At 35.4% G+C, this 24,038-nt stretch overlaps 1 protein-coding gene across 3 annotated transcripts in view; it reads right to left on the bottom strand.

Moving 5' to 3' along the window:
• The window catches only part of CSMD3 (CUB and Sushi multiple domains 3), a 593,609-nt gene that overhangs the window by 355,690 nt on the left and 213,881 nt on the right, over window positions 1-24,038 (bottom strand). For all 3 annotated transcript variants that reach the window (XM_066177261.1, XM_066177253.1, XM_066177270.1), the window contains exon 6: window positions 20,490-20,602. In XM_066177261.1, the coding sequence (XP_066033358.1) occupies window positions 20,490-20,602 (113 nt within the window). The remainder of the gene's footprint in view (window positions 1-20,489; window positions 20,603-24,038) is intronic.

Below are 24,038 nucleotides of genomic sequence, written 5' to 3'. Positions count from 1 at the left end.
TACACTTAAGAACTCATGCAGAAGATCAGTAAAGTTAAACAATATGACTTAATTTACACAGAGGATTTTGAGAGAAAATTAACATTATGTATAAACAATCTTGTAAGTATCACCTACTGCACAGAATAGATCCACCAATTTTTCCATAAATTTTATTTGTAATCTGCAAAACTATGAATTTTGATGTCTTTATTTTACGAAAACAGTTTTAGACCAATTGAAAACCTTCATTGCATGGGCATTTTAACATATTCTCCACTTCAGTTTTCTGCAATCACATCTGATATTTCAATTAGTCAAAGAGGTTATTTTAAAAATTGTATTTTTCTATGTGATAAAGGAATACTCCTATATTATTTTACTTAATACTCTAGTTAAAAATAAAGGAAAATAAGGAAACAAAAACTTTTAATGATAAATGGCACAAAAAGGAAGAAGACTGATTTCTGCTTTTTGAGAAAAGCTTAAACCAAAATTTTGCAGTCAACTGAAGTCGACTCAGAGGCAGATCATCACTTTGAATTCACAATCAGCCACTGAGAAGATGTGCCCCTTGAGGAATTCCCAGGATGAATCATATGAGGAAACAGTAAGGGCATGGGGTTAAGAAAGTATAATTGCTGTTTAGAGCATGGGTTCACAAAGAAAGAGAACCTGACCAATCCACACTAAAACAGTCTGAGACCGACTTGACTGGACCAGCATTTCTCTAAGCAAGTCTCTGTGGAAGAAGAACAGATGAAAGTCAGTAAAACTGAGGACCTTTCATGTGTAGAATTACCCTGCTTACACAAGGAAAGATTTGAAGTGGTATTTACACTTAAAAACTTGTAGCTGTGTAGAAGTGAAAAAAGATCAAGCTGATGAGCTACAGAGAAATTCAGTTCAGAAAACTAGTCTTAACAAGACACCACTCAAAAGTGTTGCAACTGTTAAAACTTAGGATAATGCAAACATATGGGAGACCCATAAGCCTTTCTATTTATATAGGAGTGGAAGTTGTTCTTGATTCCAGGATCATTTTTAGTAAAGAAAAGAGGCAAGAGCCTTTGACATTTGCCTGAAACAAAGCTCCAAAAATAGATCACGAATCTGTGCTAGATGCACACACTTTGCATATGCAATATGCTACAAGTATACACAAGATTCCTGTCGTAAACATGATACCAAAGGAAATTTACCCCAGATAAACTCATAGTGAAAGTTCAATTAACAGTCTAATGTACTAACTTTTTATAAGTAATTCTTGAGGGAAAAATCCAGGAAGATAATAAATACCTTTGCCCACTCTGAGAAGCATTTGCCAGAAACAAAAATAAGGCAGAAAATGGTATCTAAAAGAGTGAAAACACTTGTTGAAAATGATCTTTATATTTTTCCTTTTAGAGGACTCTGACTTTGGAAAGCTTTTCTGTAAATTGTTCCCTCTTCTCCAGGTTGAAAAAGCTCAGGTTGCTCAGCCTTCCCTCACAGGGTAAGTGCTCCAGCCCCCAATCATCTTGGAGACCCTCCACTGAATTTGCTTCAGTGAAAAATGTGTCCTCCCTGTCATGAAGCCCAAATCTTGAAGCACTATTTCAGCTGTGGTCACAGAAGTGCTGAGACAAAGACAAAAAACCTTTCCCTTTTAATCTACTGACCACATTCTTATTAATATTACTCAGGATGCTGTTGGCCTTCTTTCTTCCCAGGGCACACTGCTGTCATGCTCAGCTTGCTGTCTGCCACAACACACAGGGTCTATTCAGCAGAGCTGTTTGCTTTCAGACACTCCTGTTGCCAGGGATTCTTTTTACCCAGCTGCAGGACTTTTCACTGAGCTTTGCTGTGTTTCATAGGATTCCTGTTGGCTCATTCCTCCAGCTTGTCTGTGTCCCTAGGGCAACCCTGTCCTCGGCTGTATTGACTGTTGGTCCTTGAGTATAATGACGTTTTGGTGTCATCTGCAAATCCAGTGAGACTGCTCCCTGTCATTGACTGAGGCTCATTGATAAACACCTTGAAGAGAACTTGTACCAGAACAGACACTTGTAGTGCTCCACTTGTTACTGGATTCTAGGCAGAAAGTCTGGCCCATTTATGACTGTTTTCTAAATTTAATTATTTTAATTTCAGTGGTTGAAGAACAGTTAAAAACATGCAAATTGTTCATAAGACCAAATGGGATCTAAGTCAACTGTCCAACAGCTATTCTAATTCATGAGAATTTGTTTTGCTGATTGATTCTTAAACCCATGTTGAGTTCAAAATATGAAAGCAAATTGGAATATTCACTATCTTATTTATTCAGGATAAATAAAGGTACAGGACTTTATTAGTTCCTGTAACACATATGATCCAGCACAGACTTCCTAAATAAGGCTAAAGGTCCTTAATGCAGATGACCCTAAACGGGACTCAGAAAACAGGAAGCTGTTAATGAGGTGACTTACATGAGGCCAGCCTGGGACTTTTCCTGTGTATCTTATTAGCAAGAGGCTAGTCTATCATTTTCTAATGGGTAGTTGAGAAAGAAGTGTAAAGTCTTAAGAAAAAAAAAAATCATACCTCATTAATAAAAAAGGGTGAGTTACAATTATAAATAGAAATTTAAAAAACCTTAACGAAGTCATAGGAAAACCCCAAAATAATAAAAGGAAGTCGGCAGAGCAAACACAGGTCCAATCAATATGATCACTGCTACGTTTCTCCTTTATTCTGTGTAAGATGGCAGGTTTTATACACTCTCTATGGTTTACACTTACAGATACATTCTCATTGGTACAAGGCACAGGGAAGAATGCAAACACTCATTGTTTAATAAACTGTTTAAGGTAGCTACTATGTCCACACCAATTACTATACTTGTTAACTACTATGAAACCCTTTGACCCTAGCAACACCTTAAGTGAAAATTTCTAAATGCGACACACACTTGGCACTAATTTCTATCTGCGCCACAACCTCACAGGCCTCAGTGCCACAGCCTAGAGGCCTAGCATATTGCTCAGTCTGGATGATTCAAGTACAGTTCATCTCCAACACCTAAATAACTATATTCCATCTTCATTCTTATTTCAGATGTTCAAGGACTTTTAGTCAAGGCTTATTTAGCTTCCTTACTTAAACCCTTCCTATACTTAACTAATTTTGAAGTGACCCACGTATCCTGTTAAGAAGATGCTTTTCTTTTTCCTGTCTTAATTTACTGTTCTCTTTGATGTTCTCTGTCATTAAATATCTGATGCTTGCAAAAAATTTCCAATAAATTTAGAAACCTAATTAGAAGAACATATCCTGGATCTGTTAAAGGAATTTTCAAATTTGTGTAGATATAGCTGCTTATTTGACTCTTTTAACATATGTCATCCTGTATATATTATTTTTTAAAAAATCACTTCTTTTATTCTTCGTAATATTCTAGTATCATTACCTGTTCTTTGGATCAAATTGTAATAGAAAATAAAGGAAACAGATACATAAACATAGATTTTAGAACATAGAAAAATATTAATGGCTGCCATAAAACATTCTTCTGACAAATCTATTTTCAGCTCCCAGCTATTTAGAAAAGAAATAAAACTGTGGTTTTAAAGAAATACAATAAAACCATGGTTGTAAAGAAATACATGACTGAAAAAGACAGGGCTCAAAACAAATTTCTAGACTTTAGTTCAAACAGGCAGTGACCCCTGGACTTACACAAATAGCAAAAGCTCCAAAAGCTATCTAGCCAGAAGTTTAAAAAAGTCCTTTTGGTTCCTTTTGTTTTCATGTTGTTCACATTTGTGAGACTTTACTCAGAATTTCATTTTTATTTCCTTTTGGTACCAGAATTTACCTTTTGCATTACTGCATTTTCTTAGGGTTATTTTTAAGCTTGCCTTTTTCTGCTCTTTTTTCAACGTCCTTATTGTTTTCCCTTTCTTCTATTTTTTCTTTATTTTTTATGTAAAGTTGCAAATTTAATCAATTGCTACAGTAAGACATACCAAAACAGTCTGAGAGTGACAATTAGGCAGCAACCAGAAATTTTCAGTGATGCAAGAGATATGCCATACGTCAGTATACACAAATGCATGTCTTGATGATCTTCCATATGCCTCTCTCAGCGAATTTAAGATCATTTTACATTTTTAAGTAGATACTGAAAATATGGTAAATTTATGCACCTTAATGTTATCAAACTGATTTCATTTAGAAATCTGAAAATTCAGACAAAATGCCAAACAAAATGCTACAATTGATAATTCAGACTATCAGATCATTAAAATATCAATTTGAATAACAATAAATTGTGTTCCCTTTGGATATACCAGGATTCTCTGGCTAACATAATATTACATAAGTGGATTACAACCCAACTAACTTTTGGTCTGAAATTTTGTATACCAAACATGCACTATTTTTTCATGTACCCTACACCTCTGAAGTACTCTCCAATGACAGTCAGGACTCTGCGAGCTCAAGTGGCCAGCCTTCCCAGGGCCTCTCCCCACCCATGCCTCTCCCCAACCATGGCTGAAGCCATGAGTCCCTGCCCCAGTGATGCCAAAGAAGTGCTTGTACCCTCTTCACCTATTCCTGCTCTACCTAGCCATGGGGCTAATGTCCCTGCCTGGCCTTGGCCTGTCCTCTTTTCCATGGAGATGCCCAATGCCCAGGTTTTGGTCAGCCTCCAGATACACCCTGCTCTACTCCCTGGCTGGGGACAGGGGGACCAACACTGGCTGCAAAGCCCTGCACTGCCAGCCTCAACCCTGATCCCTGAGCTCTCCAGCCTTCAGGGAGCTGTTGGCCTGTGCTTGTCTCTTATTCATTGTGAAAAATACAATGCATGTGAACAAAGCAATACGATAAATTTAACAAGAAGTGTTATTTTCCCCTTATTTCTCACTCAGAATAAATAAAGTTAATCTCTAAGCAGAATAAATCTTAATTACAAAGCAAAGAAAAGTTGAATGATTTATAAATGAAATAGTACTATCTTTAATGTTTTGGTTTTATCTAAAAGGTCAGGGCAGACTAAAAAAGAATACTTTTAAAGAAAGGTCAGGTCCTAAGTGAGATGAAAACAATTCTCTGGCAAGGAAAAAGGTTTCTTCAGTATAAAAACTGATTCAAAATCCACTTAGAGTTTACAGAGATAAAGCTATTCCTGCAGAACTTTGTGTGCTGTCAGCATCAAGTGGGCAGTAAGTGAACTTTTAAGCTATAAAGTGGCATTCAGTGCAAAACAAGAGCTTTGCCTGAGGAAAATCGTCCCTGTGAAAGGACTCCAGCAATCCATTAGACAACAACTTCAAGACGTCCTAAGGTAAATGCTTACACACTAAAATTTCAAAATCATTTTAAGAAGAATTTCATATGCATTGCCTTAGTGAGCATTTTGGGCAATTTTGCACTGCAATACAATGATAAAAATGATAGAGTTCTTGTTCAATAGTCAAAATTGTTCCTAATACCCATAAAAGATAGGTTACTGCAAGTATCTTTCCTCACTTTTATGTTGCACAGAGAAATGCTCACAAAGAAAACTTTTACAGGAAAACATATATTGGCACATCTAAAAACATGGTAATTTGACTGTATCTTACACCCTAGCAGGTAAACTCAGGAAATGTGTGTTAGATGAATGGGCAGTGAGATGAATCAAAAACAGGCTGAATGGAAGAGCTCAGAGTGCTGTGATCAGCAGTGGGGAACCAGTTGGAGGCCTTTACTCACTAATGATTCCCAGGGGTCAATACTGGGTCCAATCTTAGTCAACTTTTCAAAGACCTGGATGAAGATAATGAATCTACCCTCAACAATTTTGCTGATGATATGGTACACCTGAAGGCTCTGTTGCCATTCAACAGGAAGAGTATGATCAGAAGATCGAGAGAGGTGATCCTACCCCTCTACTTGGCCCTAGTGCAGCTACATCTGAACTGTTGTGTCCAGTTCTGGACTCCTCAGTACAAGAAAGACAAGGAGATACTGAAGAGGGTGCAGTGGACGGCAAAAAAGATGATGAGTGGTCTGGAGCATTTCGCTTATGAGGAGACACTGCATAAGGAGCTGGAACTGTTTAGTTTAGAGAAGACTGAGAGGGAATCTCATCAATACATATAAACACCTCAAAGGCAGGTGTCAAGAAGATGGTGCCGGACTCTTTTCAGTGGTACCCAGTGATGGAACAAGAAAGAGCCAATGTCAATAAATTAAACACAAAAGGTTTCACATCAACGCGAGGAAGAACTTTATGTTGAGGGTGGAAGAGCACTGGGACAGACTGCCCAAGGAGGTTGTGGAGTCTCCCACTCTGGAGACACGCAAAATCCACCTGGACGTGTGCCTGTGTAACCTGCTCTAAGTGACCATACTTTAGCAGAAGGGTTGGACTGGATGATCTCCAGAGGTCCCTTCCAACCCTAACAATTTTGTGATTCCATGATTTTTCAGAAATGGCAGCAGTTTTTGGATACTTCTTACACTTCTTGACTGATTAAACATAAAAATTTCAAACTTTGAGATGGCTGGTTGCTCACCATATCTGAACATTTCAGACTTCATCAGAATGGTTAAAGTTGAAAGGCCACTTTCAGAACTGTCAGCAGTTTTACAGTCATTGCTTGATATTACTTTACCTAAATTAAATGGTATGACCATTACTACAGAGGCAAAAGTTTCTGAAAGATTCCACACAGTTCCAAAGCAACTTCTTTCACATGTAAGAAAAAGTTGCTGGTAAGCAGTGAATGAGACTTTTTAGCAGTAACTTTATTCCCCCAGAAAACAATAAATAAAAACCCCCAACAGCAAATAAACAACAACAACAAAATCACACGAATTCTAGAAAGAGTATAAAGTTGAGTACAAAAAGAGACAATTTTGCCTCTGTACAAAGACCATGGGATATTTAAATATTAGTTTGCACTCTATGCAAGAACCATCAGGACACAATCCTCTGCAATGTGCTCTAGGAGGATCCTGCTTGGGCAGGGAGTTGGCCCAGATGACTCCAATGTGGTCCCCTCCAACATTACAAGTCCAAGGTGGGTGGGGCTCTGAGCAACGTGGTCAAGTGAAAGGTATCCCTGCCCAAGTCAGAGGTTTGTATAAGACAAGCTTTAAGGTCCCTTCAAACCCAAAGCATTCTATGATCCCATGATTCTATGATATCCATTCTATGATTCTTTCAGTTTCTTTAAGGTTGGTTAATATTCATAATTTCCCACTAAGGTCATTGGGAATTTGAATGATTCTTGGCTAAACTACTACTGACTGGTTTGCTCTAAGTGTCAAAAAGAGTGCTCTCAAATGGCTTCAACAAACAGAATGTCAACTGATTATAACTGAAATCTCTTTCAAAACTATATTTTTATCAATAATTTGTTTAAATTATGGGTTTGAGAACTTTCTAGGGGAAAATAGTATTTAAACATGTAAGCCTCATATATTTTCATGAAAAGCCAAACTACCCAACAAATGGTGTATAAAAATGAAGAGTCCTTTCTTCTTATATCTCCAATTAAAAAGCTGTGTATGCTATCTGCCTGTTACACTAATACACTAGACATATATATTGGAAATTAAAAGGTATAGCTTTTAATCCCAAGTTTACTATTAACTGAGAAGAGAAGGAAAAGTAGTCTCAGGTGAAGAAAAATAGAAAAAGCAGAATTTTTTTTTTTACTTTCACAAAGTCAATAGACCTCTTCCCTTTTGAATTCGAGTCAGCTTGATTCAATTTGAATGAATGTCTTTCAAATCAAGGATTCTCTTCATAGTGTACCAAGGCAGTACTATAAACCAAACCAGCATCATCTAAGCAATTCTGTTGTGAAAAATGGAATGATAAGTGTTACCTAGCTTCCAGCTGCCCTGGATTAGGGCTTAAAAGACCTGGTGCACTATTCCACTGGTAAATTTCTGGTAATTTTGTGTAAATCACTGTGAAACATGTGCCTCAATTCTGACATCCAAAAGAGATCTAATAAATATTTCAAATATCCCCATGATTCATTACTTTATGGTCTGTGTATCTCTCCTCCTCCCATTGATATATTAATTTTCCAAGCTGCAGGGTCCTTCATAGATGCATCACTTTTCCATCAGAAATCTACTCATATGTTTGATATCTTTGCTTTCTCTGAACTTTGTTCAACTTTGCTATATTCTTTGGAAATGCAGAGAGGTCAGAGCAACGACTGGAGTCAAGGTGAATGTTGATTTATACAACAGCATGTTTTCTGTTCTGTCCTCTTCTCTTTACCTAGTATTCCAGTTAAAAAGCACTAAGGTGTGTATTTTTAAGCATTCTAAGTATGAACTGAAGTCTGGTATGACATACCATACACTAAGTATGGAGTGCTCTTAGTTTACTGACTAAAATAGAGCATAAGAGCTTGATGGTATTACTGATAATAGTAATGATCAACAGATCTCATAATTTTATTTCCAAACCTTTTTCCTCTGTCTTCACTGGCAAATCCTCTTCCCACATCTCCCAAGTGGATGGGCTTCAAGACAGGGACTGGAAGACCAAAGTCCTTTACACTGTCAGAGAATTTCAGGTTCATGACCAGCTGACCCTACATAAGTCTATGGGACCTGATGAGCTGTGCCCCATAGTCCTGAGGGAATTTGCTGATACAGTTGCCAAGCCACTGTTCATGATACTTGAAAAGTCATGGCAGCCAAGCAAAGTCCCAAGTGACTGGAAAATGGGAAAAATTTTACTTATGTTTAAAAAGGGTAGAAAGAAGGATCCTGGGAATGACCCACTTGTCAGCATCACCTCTGTGCCTGGGAAAACCATGGAACAGAATACTCCTAGAAGCTGTGCTGAGACACATGGAGGACAGGGAGGTGATTCAGAACAGTAGCATAGCTTCACCAAGGGCAAGTTCTCTCTAATCAACCTAGTGGCCTTCTACAATGGACCAATTAAATCAATCAACAAAGGACTATATATGTCATCTATGTGGACTTCTGCAAAGCCTTGGACATGGTCCCCCACCACATCCCTCTGTCTAAAGTGAAGAGAAATGGATTCTGTGGGTGAATTGTTCAGTGGATGACTATTTTTTTGGAAAGTTGTGTCCAGAGGGTAATGTTCTGGACAGTTTAATGTTCTGACAGACATGATGGAAAAGTGGTTTTCCCTTGGGGGTCCATCTTGGCATCAGTATAATTTAGTGTCTTCATCAATGAAATAAACGGAGGCCTTGAGTGCCTCTTCGGCCAGTTTGAAGACTACAAGAAGCCAAGAGTTGTGGTTGACATGTCAGAGGGATGGGATGCCATTCATAGAGACCTGGACAAGCCTGAGAAATGGCCTATGAGAACCTCATTAAACTGAACAAGGCCAAGCGCAAGGTGCTGTACCTGGCTCAGAGCAACCCTTGGGATCAATACAGCTTGGAAGATGAATGGATTGAGAGCAGCCCTGCCAAGGACCTAGGGGTGATGGTGGAAGAGAGGCTGAACATGACCCAGAAATGTGCATTTGCAGCCATGAAGGCCAGTGGTATCCAGGGATGCACCAAAAGCAGCATGGGCAGCAGGGCTAGGGGGATTTTGCCCCTACTCTGCCCTTGTGAGATCCCATCTGAAGTGCTGTGTCCAGATCTGGGGGCCTGAGCACAGGAAGATCTCAGACCTGTTACAGAAGGTTCAGAGGAGGGCCATGAAGATGATTAGACAGATGGAGCACCTCTCCTATGAAGAAAAGCTGAGAGAATTCAGCCTGTTCAGCATGGAAAAGAGATTTGTCCTGGCTGACTGTTCAGCTAGCACAGTCTAGATTCCAACAAGGGTATGTATCATACAAGAAGTCGTAATTATTCAACAGAATCCCTTCAGGTTCAATCTCCTTATTACTGCCATCTCATCACCTAAATCTTTCTTTTGCAATTCCTCACTCTCCACTCTAACTACTTTACTTGGCTCTCTGTCTTTCTTGTATATATTAAGAAAATTTCATTTTCTGAAAAGGTATTAATAGTGTTCATATTGACCCAGGATCCAGACCAAAAGTAATGTACATCTTGACATCTATAAAAATAGTACGTTTAAAGTAACGTAAGTACTTTAGAAAGAAATACAAAATACAACAAACATCAATGCTATAAACACTTTAGTATTCACACTGCTATCCTATGTTTGTTCTGACATTTTTTCAGACAGACTTAGAAGGGTTGGCCACCATGGTTCTCAGGGGACTTTTACAATTTTCTTTTAAATATGAATGGTACTGAAATTTCACATAATGAAAATCTAAGAAATTACATAACTGAGATTCACTTTGGTTAGTGATTTCGCACATTAACAAATTCCATAGAATAATATTCACTAGTAGGCAAGGTTTATTGCCTCAGCTACATTTAAGTGAAAACATTTGTTGAACAGAGATGTATGGTTTATAATTTCCTGGTGCCTGATACAGTACACAAATAAAGCAGCCAATGCTTTAAAGTATAAAGAGATCCACTGACTGGAACTAAAGTGGAGAAAGTGTAACAGGGAATTAAAAAGGTAGTTCAGGAAATTTCATTTCTCACTTGAAATAGCATTCATTAAAAAATTAACTTTTCATTAAATAGACTTGACTCCTTATTTACTGGGGGACACTTTGCAAAAGGTACTTTAACTTCTCAAATTAGACAATCTTAGACCTAATTCTGAAGACTAATACCAAATGTCCTCAACCTTCTCTATAGTGGGAATGAATAAAAACTGTGGAATCTCATTTAATACTAAGAAATAACTTCTGGCATAATATCTTGCATGAATCACTTCCATATTCCTATTCCAAAGCAGAATTTTTGATTTAGCTTTTCTATTGGAAAAAGAATAACTTTCCCGTTATTAGGCGGGAGGTTATCCAACATAATATTCAGTCTTCATGTATATGGTGTGATTAGTTTTTTCAAATAATCGACCAGGGATAAATATTTAAAGAATACAACAGCTATATTCCACATATTTTATGCCTCAATATAAACCTAGCCAGTTCATTAATTTAAGAGTAAAATTAAAACTACATAACTACTTCATCTTTGTAACCACAAGGACATGAGGATATGCTTTCTGTCACAAATGCAAGTCATCTCAGTAACTAAATAAGAAACATACCCAGTTTAAGCTACAGAGAAGAAAGAGAAACAGAAATGAAAGATATTTCTGCATAATAGTTCATGTAATTTAATTAGAAACCACATGGGAAGATTTGAGTGTGAGGGTAAACAAAAAAAACTGTACTCAGTTACTTCATTATCTAATTCTCTTAATCTGCCTGTTGCCTTATTATCAAAATTTTCTTCTCTTGTGCGTGTGTCCCCTAATGGTAGAAAATCACCCCTACATAATGTTGTTAGAAATAAAAAAGTTGAAAATGCAGAGTGAGGGAAGAAGAAAAAAGGGAAATAGAAGTAAATCTTCCAGCAGAAATAAATCCAATGCATCTGATGTCAGTGTTACTATTAATTTTAGAATTTAAAATCTACATTCTAAAGTTAGACCATATTAGGTTTGTTTTCTTTAATGTACAGTAAACTTTATAATAGTCAAAACTATTAATAAGCTAACTTGAATGGCCTATTGCACTCAATTATTAATAATAATTATCAATACATAATTTTCACAGCTGAAAATTATAAATAATTTAATTAAAAAGTCCAAGCATATTGTAAGAACATTTGTAGGTCAAAAATTTTCCAAGGGGAAACAAAATGTTCCAACATTTAATCTCACCAATAAATATTCTGAATGTAAACAAGTTTTATTCTAGGTTTTTGTTTCAGTTGTTTTATCTGCCTGATATGAACAGATCATCAGTGCAATAAATTACACTGTTTGGCAGCTATGAAGCACACAGATGTATAGGTTAATGTAATAATGTTTGGACCTAATCAAAATAAAGTATTCTGAAAGTCCTATGCACTCCATAGTTTATGTACTATTAGTTCAAGTTTTCAACTGCCATAGCAAATTTATTTTTCTAGTTAATTTTCCTTGAATTTTAGTGGATTTCCTTAGATTAAATATTTTAATAGATGCATTAAATATATATATACATATATAGGCATATATATACAGATAGTAAATAATCTAGGAAAAAATCTAAATATAAATATTATATATGTATATATGTATATATGTATATTATATGTCTTTAAAATATTTTTTTCATATATTGATAAAGGTATATATATATGAAAGGTATAAAGGTATATATATACTTTTATATATTTATAAAGGTGTATATATATATGTGTGTGTGTGTGTATAAATGTGTATATATATATAAATAGGATCACTAAAACCACGCTGCGGTTTAAATAATTATTTTCCCTTCCAGAAACCAGTATTTTTCATATTACCTATGGATTTTATAGCTTCAATATAACATTTTCCTAGTTTTTTCTATTTCTTTGAAAACCTGTCTTTCATTTCAATTTATAAATTCCTGGGCTTTCAAATAAAGTGACCCAAGCAAAGAAAATGCTTTCTAAGCATTACCTAAATTGAAATAAAGAGTAATTCAGTACTTTTTTTCCTGTCTTTAGCAGAGGAGTTGGAATTACTTACAGTCACTAGTCTATAAAGTATTATCATTTACTCTTTTTTAAACAATGAAGAGGAGTATGAAGAATAGTAAATGAAAAAGAAAGATATTAATTTTTCTGAATGCCCCTAAATTATCAGAAGTTTTTCTTTATGGTAAATATGAAATTAAAAAGACACATCCATTAAATCATTAAAAATTAAAAGGACAAGTCTTTTCTGCATCATTTAACACTTGTTCCGGAAGTAAATTACAATTTATCAAATTAAACATTAGCACAGACTACCATGTCTTAATATTTAACATTAGTTCTATTGACTTTTTTAATGAAATATGATCTTAATTGAAGTTAAAAAAATTGAATTAAAATTTTAAAATTAGATCTCTCTGGATCCCTACACAGTATCAGAAGTAACTTCCAATAGTGGTATTATTAAAACCTATCCTTGGGGGGAATTCTTAAAGTAAGTTCTTGAAATTTGGAGATGGTCAACAAAATGCAACATTTTTTCTCCTCTACAACTTGACCACAACAAAGTCAATGTCATTCTGTGCACTGTAATTTTGTGGGTGTATAATTGTGAATAAAAGACATCTCAAAAATACAAGGGTGAAAAATAATCTGTTTAGAAAATATATCTCATTATGAGATGAAGTGGAGATGAAAGACTCGGGACTATGAAAATCCACTAAAACATTTACTTATTTGATGATGTATGCAATTTAACCTATTTTTATGACTGGAGGTAAACAAAAACAAAAACAAAAAACCCCAAAACAAAAACAAAACAAAAACGAAAAAACCCAAAAAATTCAACAAAAACTGAAACCAAGACCAAAACAAACAAACAAAACAAAAAAACCACACCAAAACCCAAACAAGCAAACAAAAAAAAACCCCACAAAACCAAAAGACAAACTTCTGAGAAACTCTGGTAATTTCAGTCTATGAAGAGAGGATTCCTTTCTCACCCATCCTTTGCAAAATCAGGTAGCCATCTGTGCTGTTTTGACAAAAGAAGTTCAAGGTCTTAAAAGTCACAGATTCACAATTCTGATAACTAAGAATCTGTCTTAAAAAAAAAAAAAAAGAAAAAAAGTAAATATCTGTCATCTGTCCAATATATTATCAATGGAAGCAGCAACCTGGCCTAGGCAGAAGATACAGCCCTTGTCAAAGTAGGAGACTTCTACAAATGTGACTCAAGTGGTGCAGTACCTTTCTTTCTTCTAAGGAATCTTAAGCCCTTGAATGTTCTGGTATTAAAAAAAAAGAAACATTTCAGGAAGTGATTAGTAAATGCAAACTGAGATTAAAAACCTACATCAGTGTGCCTGTAGTTGCACTAGGCATACAAACTATTAGAATAAATGCAAATCTAGTCATTGTAGTCAGCGGAATGCAGTGTTTTAATTAATTTTAAAGCGCACATCTAGGACAGGATGTAACAGGTTTGTTATGCTGTTTCTTCCTTCCCGTCTTCCAGTTTCTATGCCAGAATGGCATGGTGTCCTGGGTATTGCTGGGATAGAGTGAGTTTTCTTTCTAGTTGCTATTATAGTGGCATGTTTGGGATTAAGGATGAAAATAGCACACTAATGTTTTAGTTAGTTTAGCAGTGCTCACCATGAGTCAAGGACTTTTCAGCTTCTCATGCTGCTCTGCCAGCAAGCAGGCTGAGAGTGCACAAGAAGCTGAAAAGGAACACAGCTTGGAGAGCTGACCCTAACTGGCCAAAGGAATATTCCATACCATATGACATCATGCTGAACAGGGAATGGGGCAACTTCTCTGGGAGGTGGCAACTGCTGCTCAGGGACTGGAAGGAAATTGCTTGGCAGGTGGTGAATTTGATATGAGTGGTATGACCAATAGTTTTGTATATTCTTTAATCATTATTACTACTTTCCCATCCTTTTCTGTCATGTTAAATTGGCTTTATCTCAATCCATGAGTTTTACCTTTTTTCTGACTCTCTCCACTGTCTTGCTGGGAGCAAATGTCTGCTTAGTGTTTAGGGGTCTGACATGCTAGACACACCCTGTGATCTCCTGTAAGTTCTAACTTGCCAGAACCATGCAGATGTCTCTTCTACTCTAGAACACCTCTACCCAACATCTACCATGTGGTCAGCAGAGTCACTCTGCAACCCACACTGGCAGGATTAGCAAGGTACGGGGAAGGCTGAATTACCCATACATAATTTGGAGCAATTTTGTAACTTCACAACCTATGTCTTGGTAACACCTTGGTTTGTCTGCCCAAAGAACTTCTCCACTTCTGCCACTGCCACAGAAATACATTGGATATCTTGGGTGATTTAAGTGACTTATCAGTGCACATACATTTTGGTACTGTGCTTCAGAGCTCTCCAGCTTTAATGGGTATGCAGACATCTACAGGTGTCTAAACAAAAATCTTACCTATGTCTCTGTTACAGCTGCTAGTCTTCCAGCAGCAGTATAGTGTACTGTTTGTTGAAATAGCTTTTGAAATAAGAAATGAATGACAAAATCTGAATAAATTGCCTAATGTTGTGAAAAAAGTGATAGACAGTTTTCTCCTTCTGGCTACTCTAGACGTGGTGTTGTAAGGCAGCTTAGTACTATTGTTCTTTATCTGATTGGCAATTGCTTTGCATTCTTTCTGAAAGCAAAATCAAGGGGAAAAAATGGAGAAAAGCTAACTTCATAAATAATTTATGAATGAAGATACATTTCTATTCATAAACAAAATGAAAGAAAGAAAAAGAAATAGAACAATAGAAATAATAGAAATAATAGAAAATCAAGCAGAGGAAGAAGAAACTTTTCAACATCTTTTTCTTCATATTTCATCCCACATTCAAGATCTTCACATTTATGCAACCTCAGCTCCACATAGTTGGCTGTCAAGCATGAAGGAAAGTAACCATTTGCATGCTTTTAAGTATGAGCAGGACAACTAAATTTTATTCTATTCTGAAATGCTAATGGATATATTTCATTGCTTCATTTGTATTTTCCTGTAAGCAAAGATTCTTACTGGATGGCAAATGTGTTTGTGCACTCAATTTACATATTTGATACTATTTTGCTCAAAGTGAAAACATGGCTTAAACAGAGGTAAACAAACAAGGGAGGGAAACAAAATCAGTTAAGAAATGTATTTCACAAGTGAGATTTTTAGCAACAGTAGGGGTACTCTTGAAACATTCCAGAGCTTTAAGGAGAGACAAAGGTAGAGAGTGAGAGGAAAAGGATGCTGGATCTAAAAAGATAGCAAAGTTATAGATGTTTAAAGTAATGTTTAACTATCAGAAAATGATTTTTTTTCCCTGAAAACCTTTTCTGAATCTGGCTTGATATAAAGAAGACTGAAGTTTGTGTATGCCAGTCAGTAAGACCAGATGCTGTGAAGCTAACTTAATCCCTTCTGTCCACTTAGATAATACTATGGATTCATACATAAATGATGCACAGCAAAAAGTAACCAAAAGAAAGCAGCAACGAAAAGGAACTGCAAATGGAAAGAGTAAAAATGCACAAGTAATTTTAGCAACAGCAAAAGAGGATTACCAGTGCCAAGAAACAGTGAAGCAGCTGCTTCAAGAAGATCCAGAGAAGCTTTTTTTTACTTCAGCCAACAGTTTCTGACTCAAAGAGAGTTTTAACAAAGCAATAAGCATCAAGGCAAGGAACTGTCAATGAACAGAAAGAAATGCCAAAACACAGATGACCAGACAAGCAAGAGTAAGTGGGTTATGACACCACAGCCTAGGTAGGGAAACATTTTAATTCTCCTGTAATTGATTTTTTTTAACTGAAATTTCTCTTCTAATCACATTGGTTATTGTTTACCAATTTCTTAAATATTGTATAAATGAATACTTTTCATGAATAAAATTGCCTATTAAAAGAAAGTAATATCCATTATTCACATGATTGTGTACTTCAATGAAGCTGAGAGCTTCCCACAATTTCATATACCTCATCAAATTTCATCTTTTCTATATAAGTCAATTAAAAAAAAAAAAAACAACAACTTTAAAGCCTTAAAGGCCCGTGCCTGTTTGCAAGGTCTTAAACAGAAAATTAGGAAAATATGTTTAATTATATTAAAAGTGTGTTTACAAAAAATTAAGTAATACCCTAGGTTTTCCATTTTTCTGTTGCTGTGGTTTTTGGGTGGGGTTTTTTTGTTTGTTTGGGGGTTTTTTTTGTTTTTTTTTTTGGTGTGGGTTTTTTTTTTTTTTTTGTTTTTTGTTTTGTTTTGTTTTGGTTGTTTTGTTTTTTTTTTTTTTCCCCATATTCAAGTACTTTTTGACTTTGCAGAGCACGAATTTTAGTCTTCTTTTCAAATGTCTTGGCCACAAGAGCTTTAGGTATTACACCGAAGCTCAGCCATGTGAGACTGCCTTATGAAAAAGAAACTTATAAAACAGTTTCCATAAACTTAAGAGAATAGAAGGGAATAAGACTGTAATTAGTATAAATGCCAGGGATTTGGTAGCAGAGGGGTATAGGGCTGAAGATATCACCTCTCCCTTCAGCAGAAACTTAGCTGTCCCATGCTCGTCACAACAGGCCACGTCCAGCTCCACAGTGGACCACCACAGGACACAACTGAGTTCATCAGTAGAATTTGTGACATTTCTATGAAGATGTATTTAAGATAAAACAATAAACACTGAGGGAAAGGAACAAGTTCAGAACATGCATGCTCCATTCCACAGCTAATAATACCCTCCAAGGGGTTGCAGTCCATGGATAACCCACACTGGAGCAGGTTCCTCCCCTAAGAGACCATGGCCCGTGGTCAGTGCACATCAAGGCAGAAGAAATGACTAAGAGGGAAGAAATGGCAGAAGAAAAGAGAGAGAAATGAGGAACAGCAGAAATTAACTCCTATACTTTGACCTGAATCTCCTACACTGGCTATCACATCACCAAAGAGATAGAGTAATCTGTGGTGGAATAGAGGAAGGGGAAGTATTTGGAATGAAGTTAAGCTTTCAAAAGAGGAGAGTAAGGATTTTTTCATAATTCCTTTACTATTTGTATATATTTCTTTATTATTCTTTACTTTGTTTTCCAAAACCTAAAACTGTCATTAAAGGTTTCATAATAAGGCCATTTTGTCCAGGACAAGAGTTGATGAGTGGTTTTCCACATCTTCATTTCAAACATGAATTTTTCACTCTTGTTCTTCCTATTTTCTGCCTGTTGTACTCTGAGGATGGAATGAGTGAGTGGTGGTGAGAGGGCTTCATTGCTACTTAGGGTTTAACCATGACCCAAATACACTAACAAAATGTGCACTAGTGCAAACAAAATCAGTCAACCAAGGGAGTGATTAGCTGAAAAGGGTACTGCAGTGCCACGCAGTGACAAACTAAAATGATGTAGTGTTCTGGAGTTCAGAATTTGAAGTCCAGGTCCTTAAAAATATGTAACAACAGGCCAAAGAATATTAAATTAGAGGAAGTACTAAGAAATCAGTAATTCTGGTTATAGTAGTACAGGTAGCAAATATGTTTCAGAAAGGGAGCTCAGAAAGAAGTTACAGTCAATCTACATCAATTAGGCAGGGGAAGGACGGAGGTTTTAACATAGTTACTACTGTGTAGCACTCTGATAAAACAAGTTATTGAAAGAATTAACAGATTCCCTCACAAAAGTAATGCTGAAATAAACTCTTGAAAATAAAAACAAGTACTTCTACTACATGGCTTTTTGAAATACTTTTAAATTTTTTATTAGTTATCTGGTTTGCAGAAAACTCATGTTGAAAAAAAGTGAAATTAAAGTTTGAAAATTACCATTACAAAAAGGTCTAAAGTTATCTCTAACTGAAAAATTTAAGGTTACATTTCTCAAAAAACTGAGATATTTTGTGCTATGCATTTAATGTTTATCTTCTAAATGTAGGAAGTTTTTTTTTAATATATCCCATCACTAGAAGTGTTCATGGAAGTGTTTGAGCAACCTGGTGTAGTGGAAGTTTCCCTTCTCATGGCATAGAGGTTGGAACTAGATGATCTTTAAGGTCCCTTCCAACTGAAACCATTCTATGATTCTATGATATCTACTTAATTTCCTCACACTCTATCCTTTAGTCTAGCATTAACCTACCAGACACTACACATCCCCTATTATCTGACCATGCATTTTTCTATTTTCTACTATCAAGGTTATTTTATTGATCATATAGGCTTGCTTATGCACATTTAATTCCTTTACATGCTGAAATTTTTTACTGCCTACATTTATTTTGGAGTTCCAAAAGATATTTTCTTCATTTTAAGTATGGTGGGCTGCTGCAGCATTTGACAACTTAGTATTTAGTCCACTTTAATGTACATTGAGCAATACACCAGAAAAATTAAATGAGCAAACCAAAATAGTAAAAATGCCATTATTTAATCACTACATTCTTAGGCAGTAAGGAGAAATAGAAGACGCACAGCATATTCAAATCTCCCACATCTATCAACCCACACATTTTATGGGTCTTGAATAAAACACATTTTTAAAAGTAAACATAAACCTGTTCTGTTTCATCAGCTATCATCTCACATTTTTGGCAAGAATACATGTATGTTTACCATGAGACATGGTTTGTTCTTTTCTCAGTAGTTCAAAAGAAACAGCTCAACAATCCAAAACACTTCACTTAAACCACCAAAATAGTTATCACATGGTTTCTCAATTGTGGGGTAGATTTATTACAGAGAATTCCTACTTTCTATCTTTTTATAGTCCCAACAGCTAGCAACTTCTTGGTAAAGAGTGTGGTTTATCATATGTGGTATGAAACATACCATGCAAGAAATGAGTCAGTGGTTTTCATAAACCAGTATAGCAGCCTTGAATCTACAATAAGAAAGCTTGTTTCATATAATTTCATTCAGAATACACATGCCAGAACATCTATGAACTCAGCAAGTCCAAATAAAGATATACAATACCTGCTGAAAATAGTAATCAATCTTTTCTGTTCTTGTATAGAATATGCTATCTGAGGCGACCCCACAGAGGTGTAAAATTTGCTATTATCAAAAATGAAATTAAAAACATTATTCATATGGTTTTTTTAATTCTAATTTTTGTTGCAATTAACAATCTGACGAATTTTATCTGATTTTGCAAAACTTTATGTAACTAATCTCTTCCTATGCTAGATTTTCTAGAAGAAACTATAAAAGAAATTCTTGAGCTAGGTCTTGAAAGGAATGCCATGATTCATTTTTTAATCAGATAAATGGAAAAAGCACAAAAACACAAAAGAGGGTTACTGTACCCTGAAGATCCATTGATACACTGTGAATATTGAAAAATATTATTTACTGTATTACAATGTACTACTGACATTTAGTTTTCATTAGCATGTCATCATTAGAATGACCCTGTTTCAAGCAGTGAAGTTCCCAAAATTACGCTTCAGATGCTTTCACTCTTTTTCAAAATAAATGCTTGTTCATAAAAACAGTGGATAAGAATCTTTCTGGTTAATTAAACCTTTAATAATGCCAAGCATTCCAAAACATAGTAAAGAGAAATAGTATTTAAATGCTACTTTAGTAAACAGAAACTTACTCACTGCTTTACAGATATGACTTATACAACTATAGAGTCAATCCCATAATAAAAATGATAAAGACATTCTCTCTGTTACTGTTCCACAGTATTTTTCAGAATATTAGGACCATTTTAAAAGCTAAGTGCTTGCACAGGTTAAAGTAAAGCAGGTGTTTCCTGTGTAATTTATTTTGGTAACTGAATTTAGAGACATTAGATAATACACTGCCCATATTCTAACAGATTGCAATTTCATACAGCAGTTTGAAAAACAAATAATACTTTTATGAGGTTGGGTTTTTTTTTTCCAGTGGTCCTTCCCATTCCTACAACTTCAGGCACTATTTTTTCTAACAAATACAGCCACAATGAAAATTTATTTTTTAAAATGTACCTTGGTAGTGGGCACTAAATCCACGGTATCGGTGATTGCTGTCTGTTACAAAATGTAGTCTGAGCCAGTTTTTGTTGCTTATAACTGGAGGAGGTATATTCATTCCAGAGAGCCTGAATTAAAACAAATAAATAATAATAAAAATTTATTATTATCAGGAAAACTTTTATATTCAAACTAGCATTCATAGACATGCCCTCTGTGGGACTTTTTTATTTATTGGTTAGTAGCATTTTAACAAGCATGAACAGACAACATTGTACACTATGCCTGACCAAGTGATGCGATACAAATCAGTCCTAAACCAGAAACTACACAACCATGTTATTGGTCAGGCACAGCACTGTACAGATGGAAGTACATGGCACTCAGGCTAGAAAGAATTTGTGTTTACACAGGTCAGATAATGGGCTAGACAGAACATTGCTCTGGGTACCAGGGAAAGGTTTGTACCTTGTGACTTTCACATTTGAGATATGGAGGAAGAGAGCATAGGTTATGCAAGCCATTATCTAAAATGATAAAACAGACATCTACTTTTCAACAGTAAGTAATTTTCTGTATTTGTGGTATAAAGATAAAAGAAATATTCCATCACTTGTGTGAATTTGAAAATTAATTATTAGATGTACAAGAAGAGTAGGAAATTCTAGTGGATTGATCCCAGCTAGCAGTCAAGCACCACACAGCTGCTCACTCTCTCCCTTCCCTGTCCCAAACAATAGTAAGGGAAGAGAAAAGGTAGAGCAAAAGCAAGAAAGACTCTTCAAAAGACAGTTTAATAAGTGAAGAGTTGAGAAAAAAAGGAAGTGATACAAAAGTAATGATTCACCATATTCCACAAATAGATCAATCAAAATAGTCTCCAATGATTAGCAGCTGTCTCTCAGCCCGTCTAATTTTTTTATTGCTGACCATGAAGTTATATGGTATGAAATATCCTTTTGGTCAATTTGGGTCTGTTTAGGTTTTTTTTTCCTTCCCAGTGTCCAGCCTATGCCCGGTCTACTCACTATGGGGACAGAGGAGGGGGAAAAGAAAGCCTTGATGCTGTGCAAGAACAGCTCAGAAGTAGCCAGTGCATCGTTGTGCTGTCAGCTCTCGTTTAGTCACAAATCCAAACTACAGCACCTTTGGGGCTTCTATGAAAAACATTAACTATGAGCCAATAGACCCAGTGTACAAAATTACCTGGATTTTTTATTGTTTTGGTTTTATGTTTGTTTTTAGCATAAGGATATTGCTCCAATTATAGTAGCCTTCATCTTGACTGGCTCATTAGGACAGTCTGAATTTAAGTTCTCTTTCGTTTGGGGGTTTTGTGGGGTTTTTCTTTTGTTATTTTATCTTTAAATGAGATGTCATGTTTACAAAGAAGGTGAATAAAGTTTAGATAGAAAATTCTTTCATCAGGCCAGTAATTCAGTATATATTTCTAACCAAAACCAGAAAGAAGCCACATCTTCAGAATGACAACATACTTACCTATGCCCTTCCATTTAGTTATAAACAGAACTCTTCCTTGTAGTTAAAATAAAATACTAGACAACAAGTATGTCATTTTATGTTCAGACATCAAGGATTCCTATTTTTTTTGAGAAAAACTCTATTCATAATAAATCACTTAATCTTGAAGTGATTCTTAAAGTGGAATAAAACCCCAAACCTTACTTAAATAAATAACTAATAGGTTTGTATAGGTACTATTCTGTGAGGAACACTTTTGAAATAATAACAGTTTAGAGGTAGTGTTCTTTTAATATTTTACCACCCACTCTACCTCAAAACGAAACATGTTTAAGACAACTTTCCAAATTTCTGGGACTGTAATAGCACCCTTGTTCCCTCAGGCACTGATATAAATGACAAAAAGCTTGACTGACACCACAGGCTATTAAAACTCCTTCACATACTTGCAAAAGAATGTTTTTAAACTGTAGAAACACATTAGCTCACACTATTCATTTCAGTTGAATGACACATAGAATCTAAGTTTTTTAAGCTTATGAAATTTACTTCAAATTCTAGATCCAGGAAACCCAGATGATGAAGGAAAAAAAAAAAAAAAACCAAAACAAACAAACAAAAAAAAATAGTGCTATTAGATTGCAACAGGATGTGGTGAGTGTACATTGCTCTGTACCAATTAAAGTCAGAACTGCAGCAGAATGTGTACAAAGTGTAAGAGGCAGAAGCCTACACCTTTCAATTAGATAACATCAAATGTTTCTGCATTTTCATTGTGAATTTTAGAATGAAACACACTTTCTAATAGCCACAAAGTGGCTTTAGCTGTTACAAGTTTCTTGTTACAGACATAAGTATAGTTTAATCTGAGGCTTGTTTTTTGGAAGATAGAGGTTAGGGTATCCTTTTTGGTATAGCTATTTCTCTCTATAATAACATTACCTAATGATGCAAGAGGAAATAGTTCTTTATTTAAATTCTCACTCTATAAATAATGTTAGGGAATATAGAGATAGAGGCAACAACCTTTCACTGCTTGCATATTTTAGAATAAACCTATTACTGGAAGAGGTCTTACTAAACAATTGAAATAAAATACGGCTGTATAACACATTTCCTAACATATGTTTTGACTCATATATATTCTGTCTATGAGAAGCTTTCTCTTCAACAATCACAAAACCATGTGAAAAAAATTGCAAGTTTATTGTCCAAGACATGAGAAAATATCACCCTACACGTTTAAAAATGTTCACAGTAAAAGATTAATGTTGTTTCTAAAATAGCTAAAAACCTAGCTTACCTATCAAACCAGGTATTTATTAATACATCTATCCTTTCATCCATGCTGACATCTAATTAAATTCACAGTTCCTACAATCTGAGTTTTACAGTTCATGGGTTCTATGGGATTCTTCCCAGAAAGCAGATTTGCAAACCGACAAAAATGATTCTGTTGATACAACTGTCCCTTTTCTCATGTCAATTTATCTTCTCAGCAAATTATAGAGCTGTCCACCACTACAATAATACATAGGCAGTCCAACCTACTTCTGTATCAGCTACTATTTCAAGCAGAGTTATACTGCATTATCTACAATATTTTCCTAAAATTCAAAGTACAACACCATATCTTTCATAAAGGAAACACAGCTGTCTCATGTTCTTTTATAATTCAAAACATGTAGCTCCCTCTCAAGCTGCACAGAATCCTGCATAGTAAATTTCAGCTAACAGAGAGTAGGCTTCCCTTCTGCAGCTGTCTTTCATAAACTTTTAGAAATGTTCATGGAGAATCTTGACTGTGAACCAGAGATTTAAAGTATCTTACCACTATGTGTAGCCAACAGCATTGACTGTTATCTACTGCAAAATGTATTTGAAAGAAGAAGTGCTTACTGAAACAGTGCACCTTTGTTGCTAAACAAGAGATTAGTACAGCTGGAAGATTGTGCACGTAAATATGCCAGTAAAGTTCCCATCTATATAGTTAATTTGTATGTAAACCACAGTTTACAGAAGAATTAAGGGACGAACCTCTTAGAGAATCAAAATTTCATTCTTGTACTTCATTACCAGAAC

This window comes from Chamaea fasciata, unplaced genomic scaffold (genome assembly GCF_029207755.1).
Source record: "Chamaea fasciata isolate MVZ Bird 193981 ecotype frontalis unplaced genomic scaffold, bChaFas1.0.hap1 SCAF_1, whole genome shotgun sequence".
Lineage (NCBI taxonomy): Eukaryota > Metazoa > Chordata > Aves > Passeriformes > Sylviidae > Chamaea > Chamaea fasciata.
This window is presented reverse-complemented; position numbering and strand designations above follow the sequence as displayed.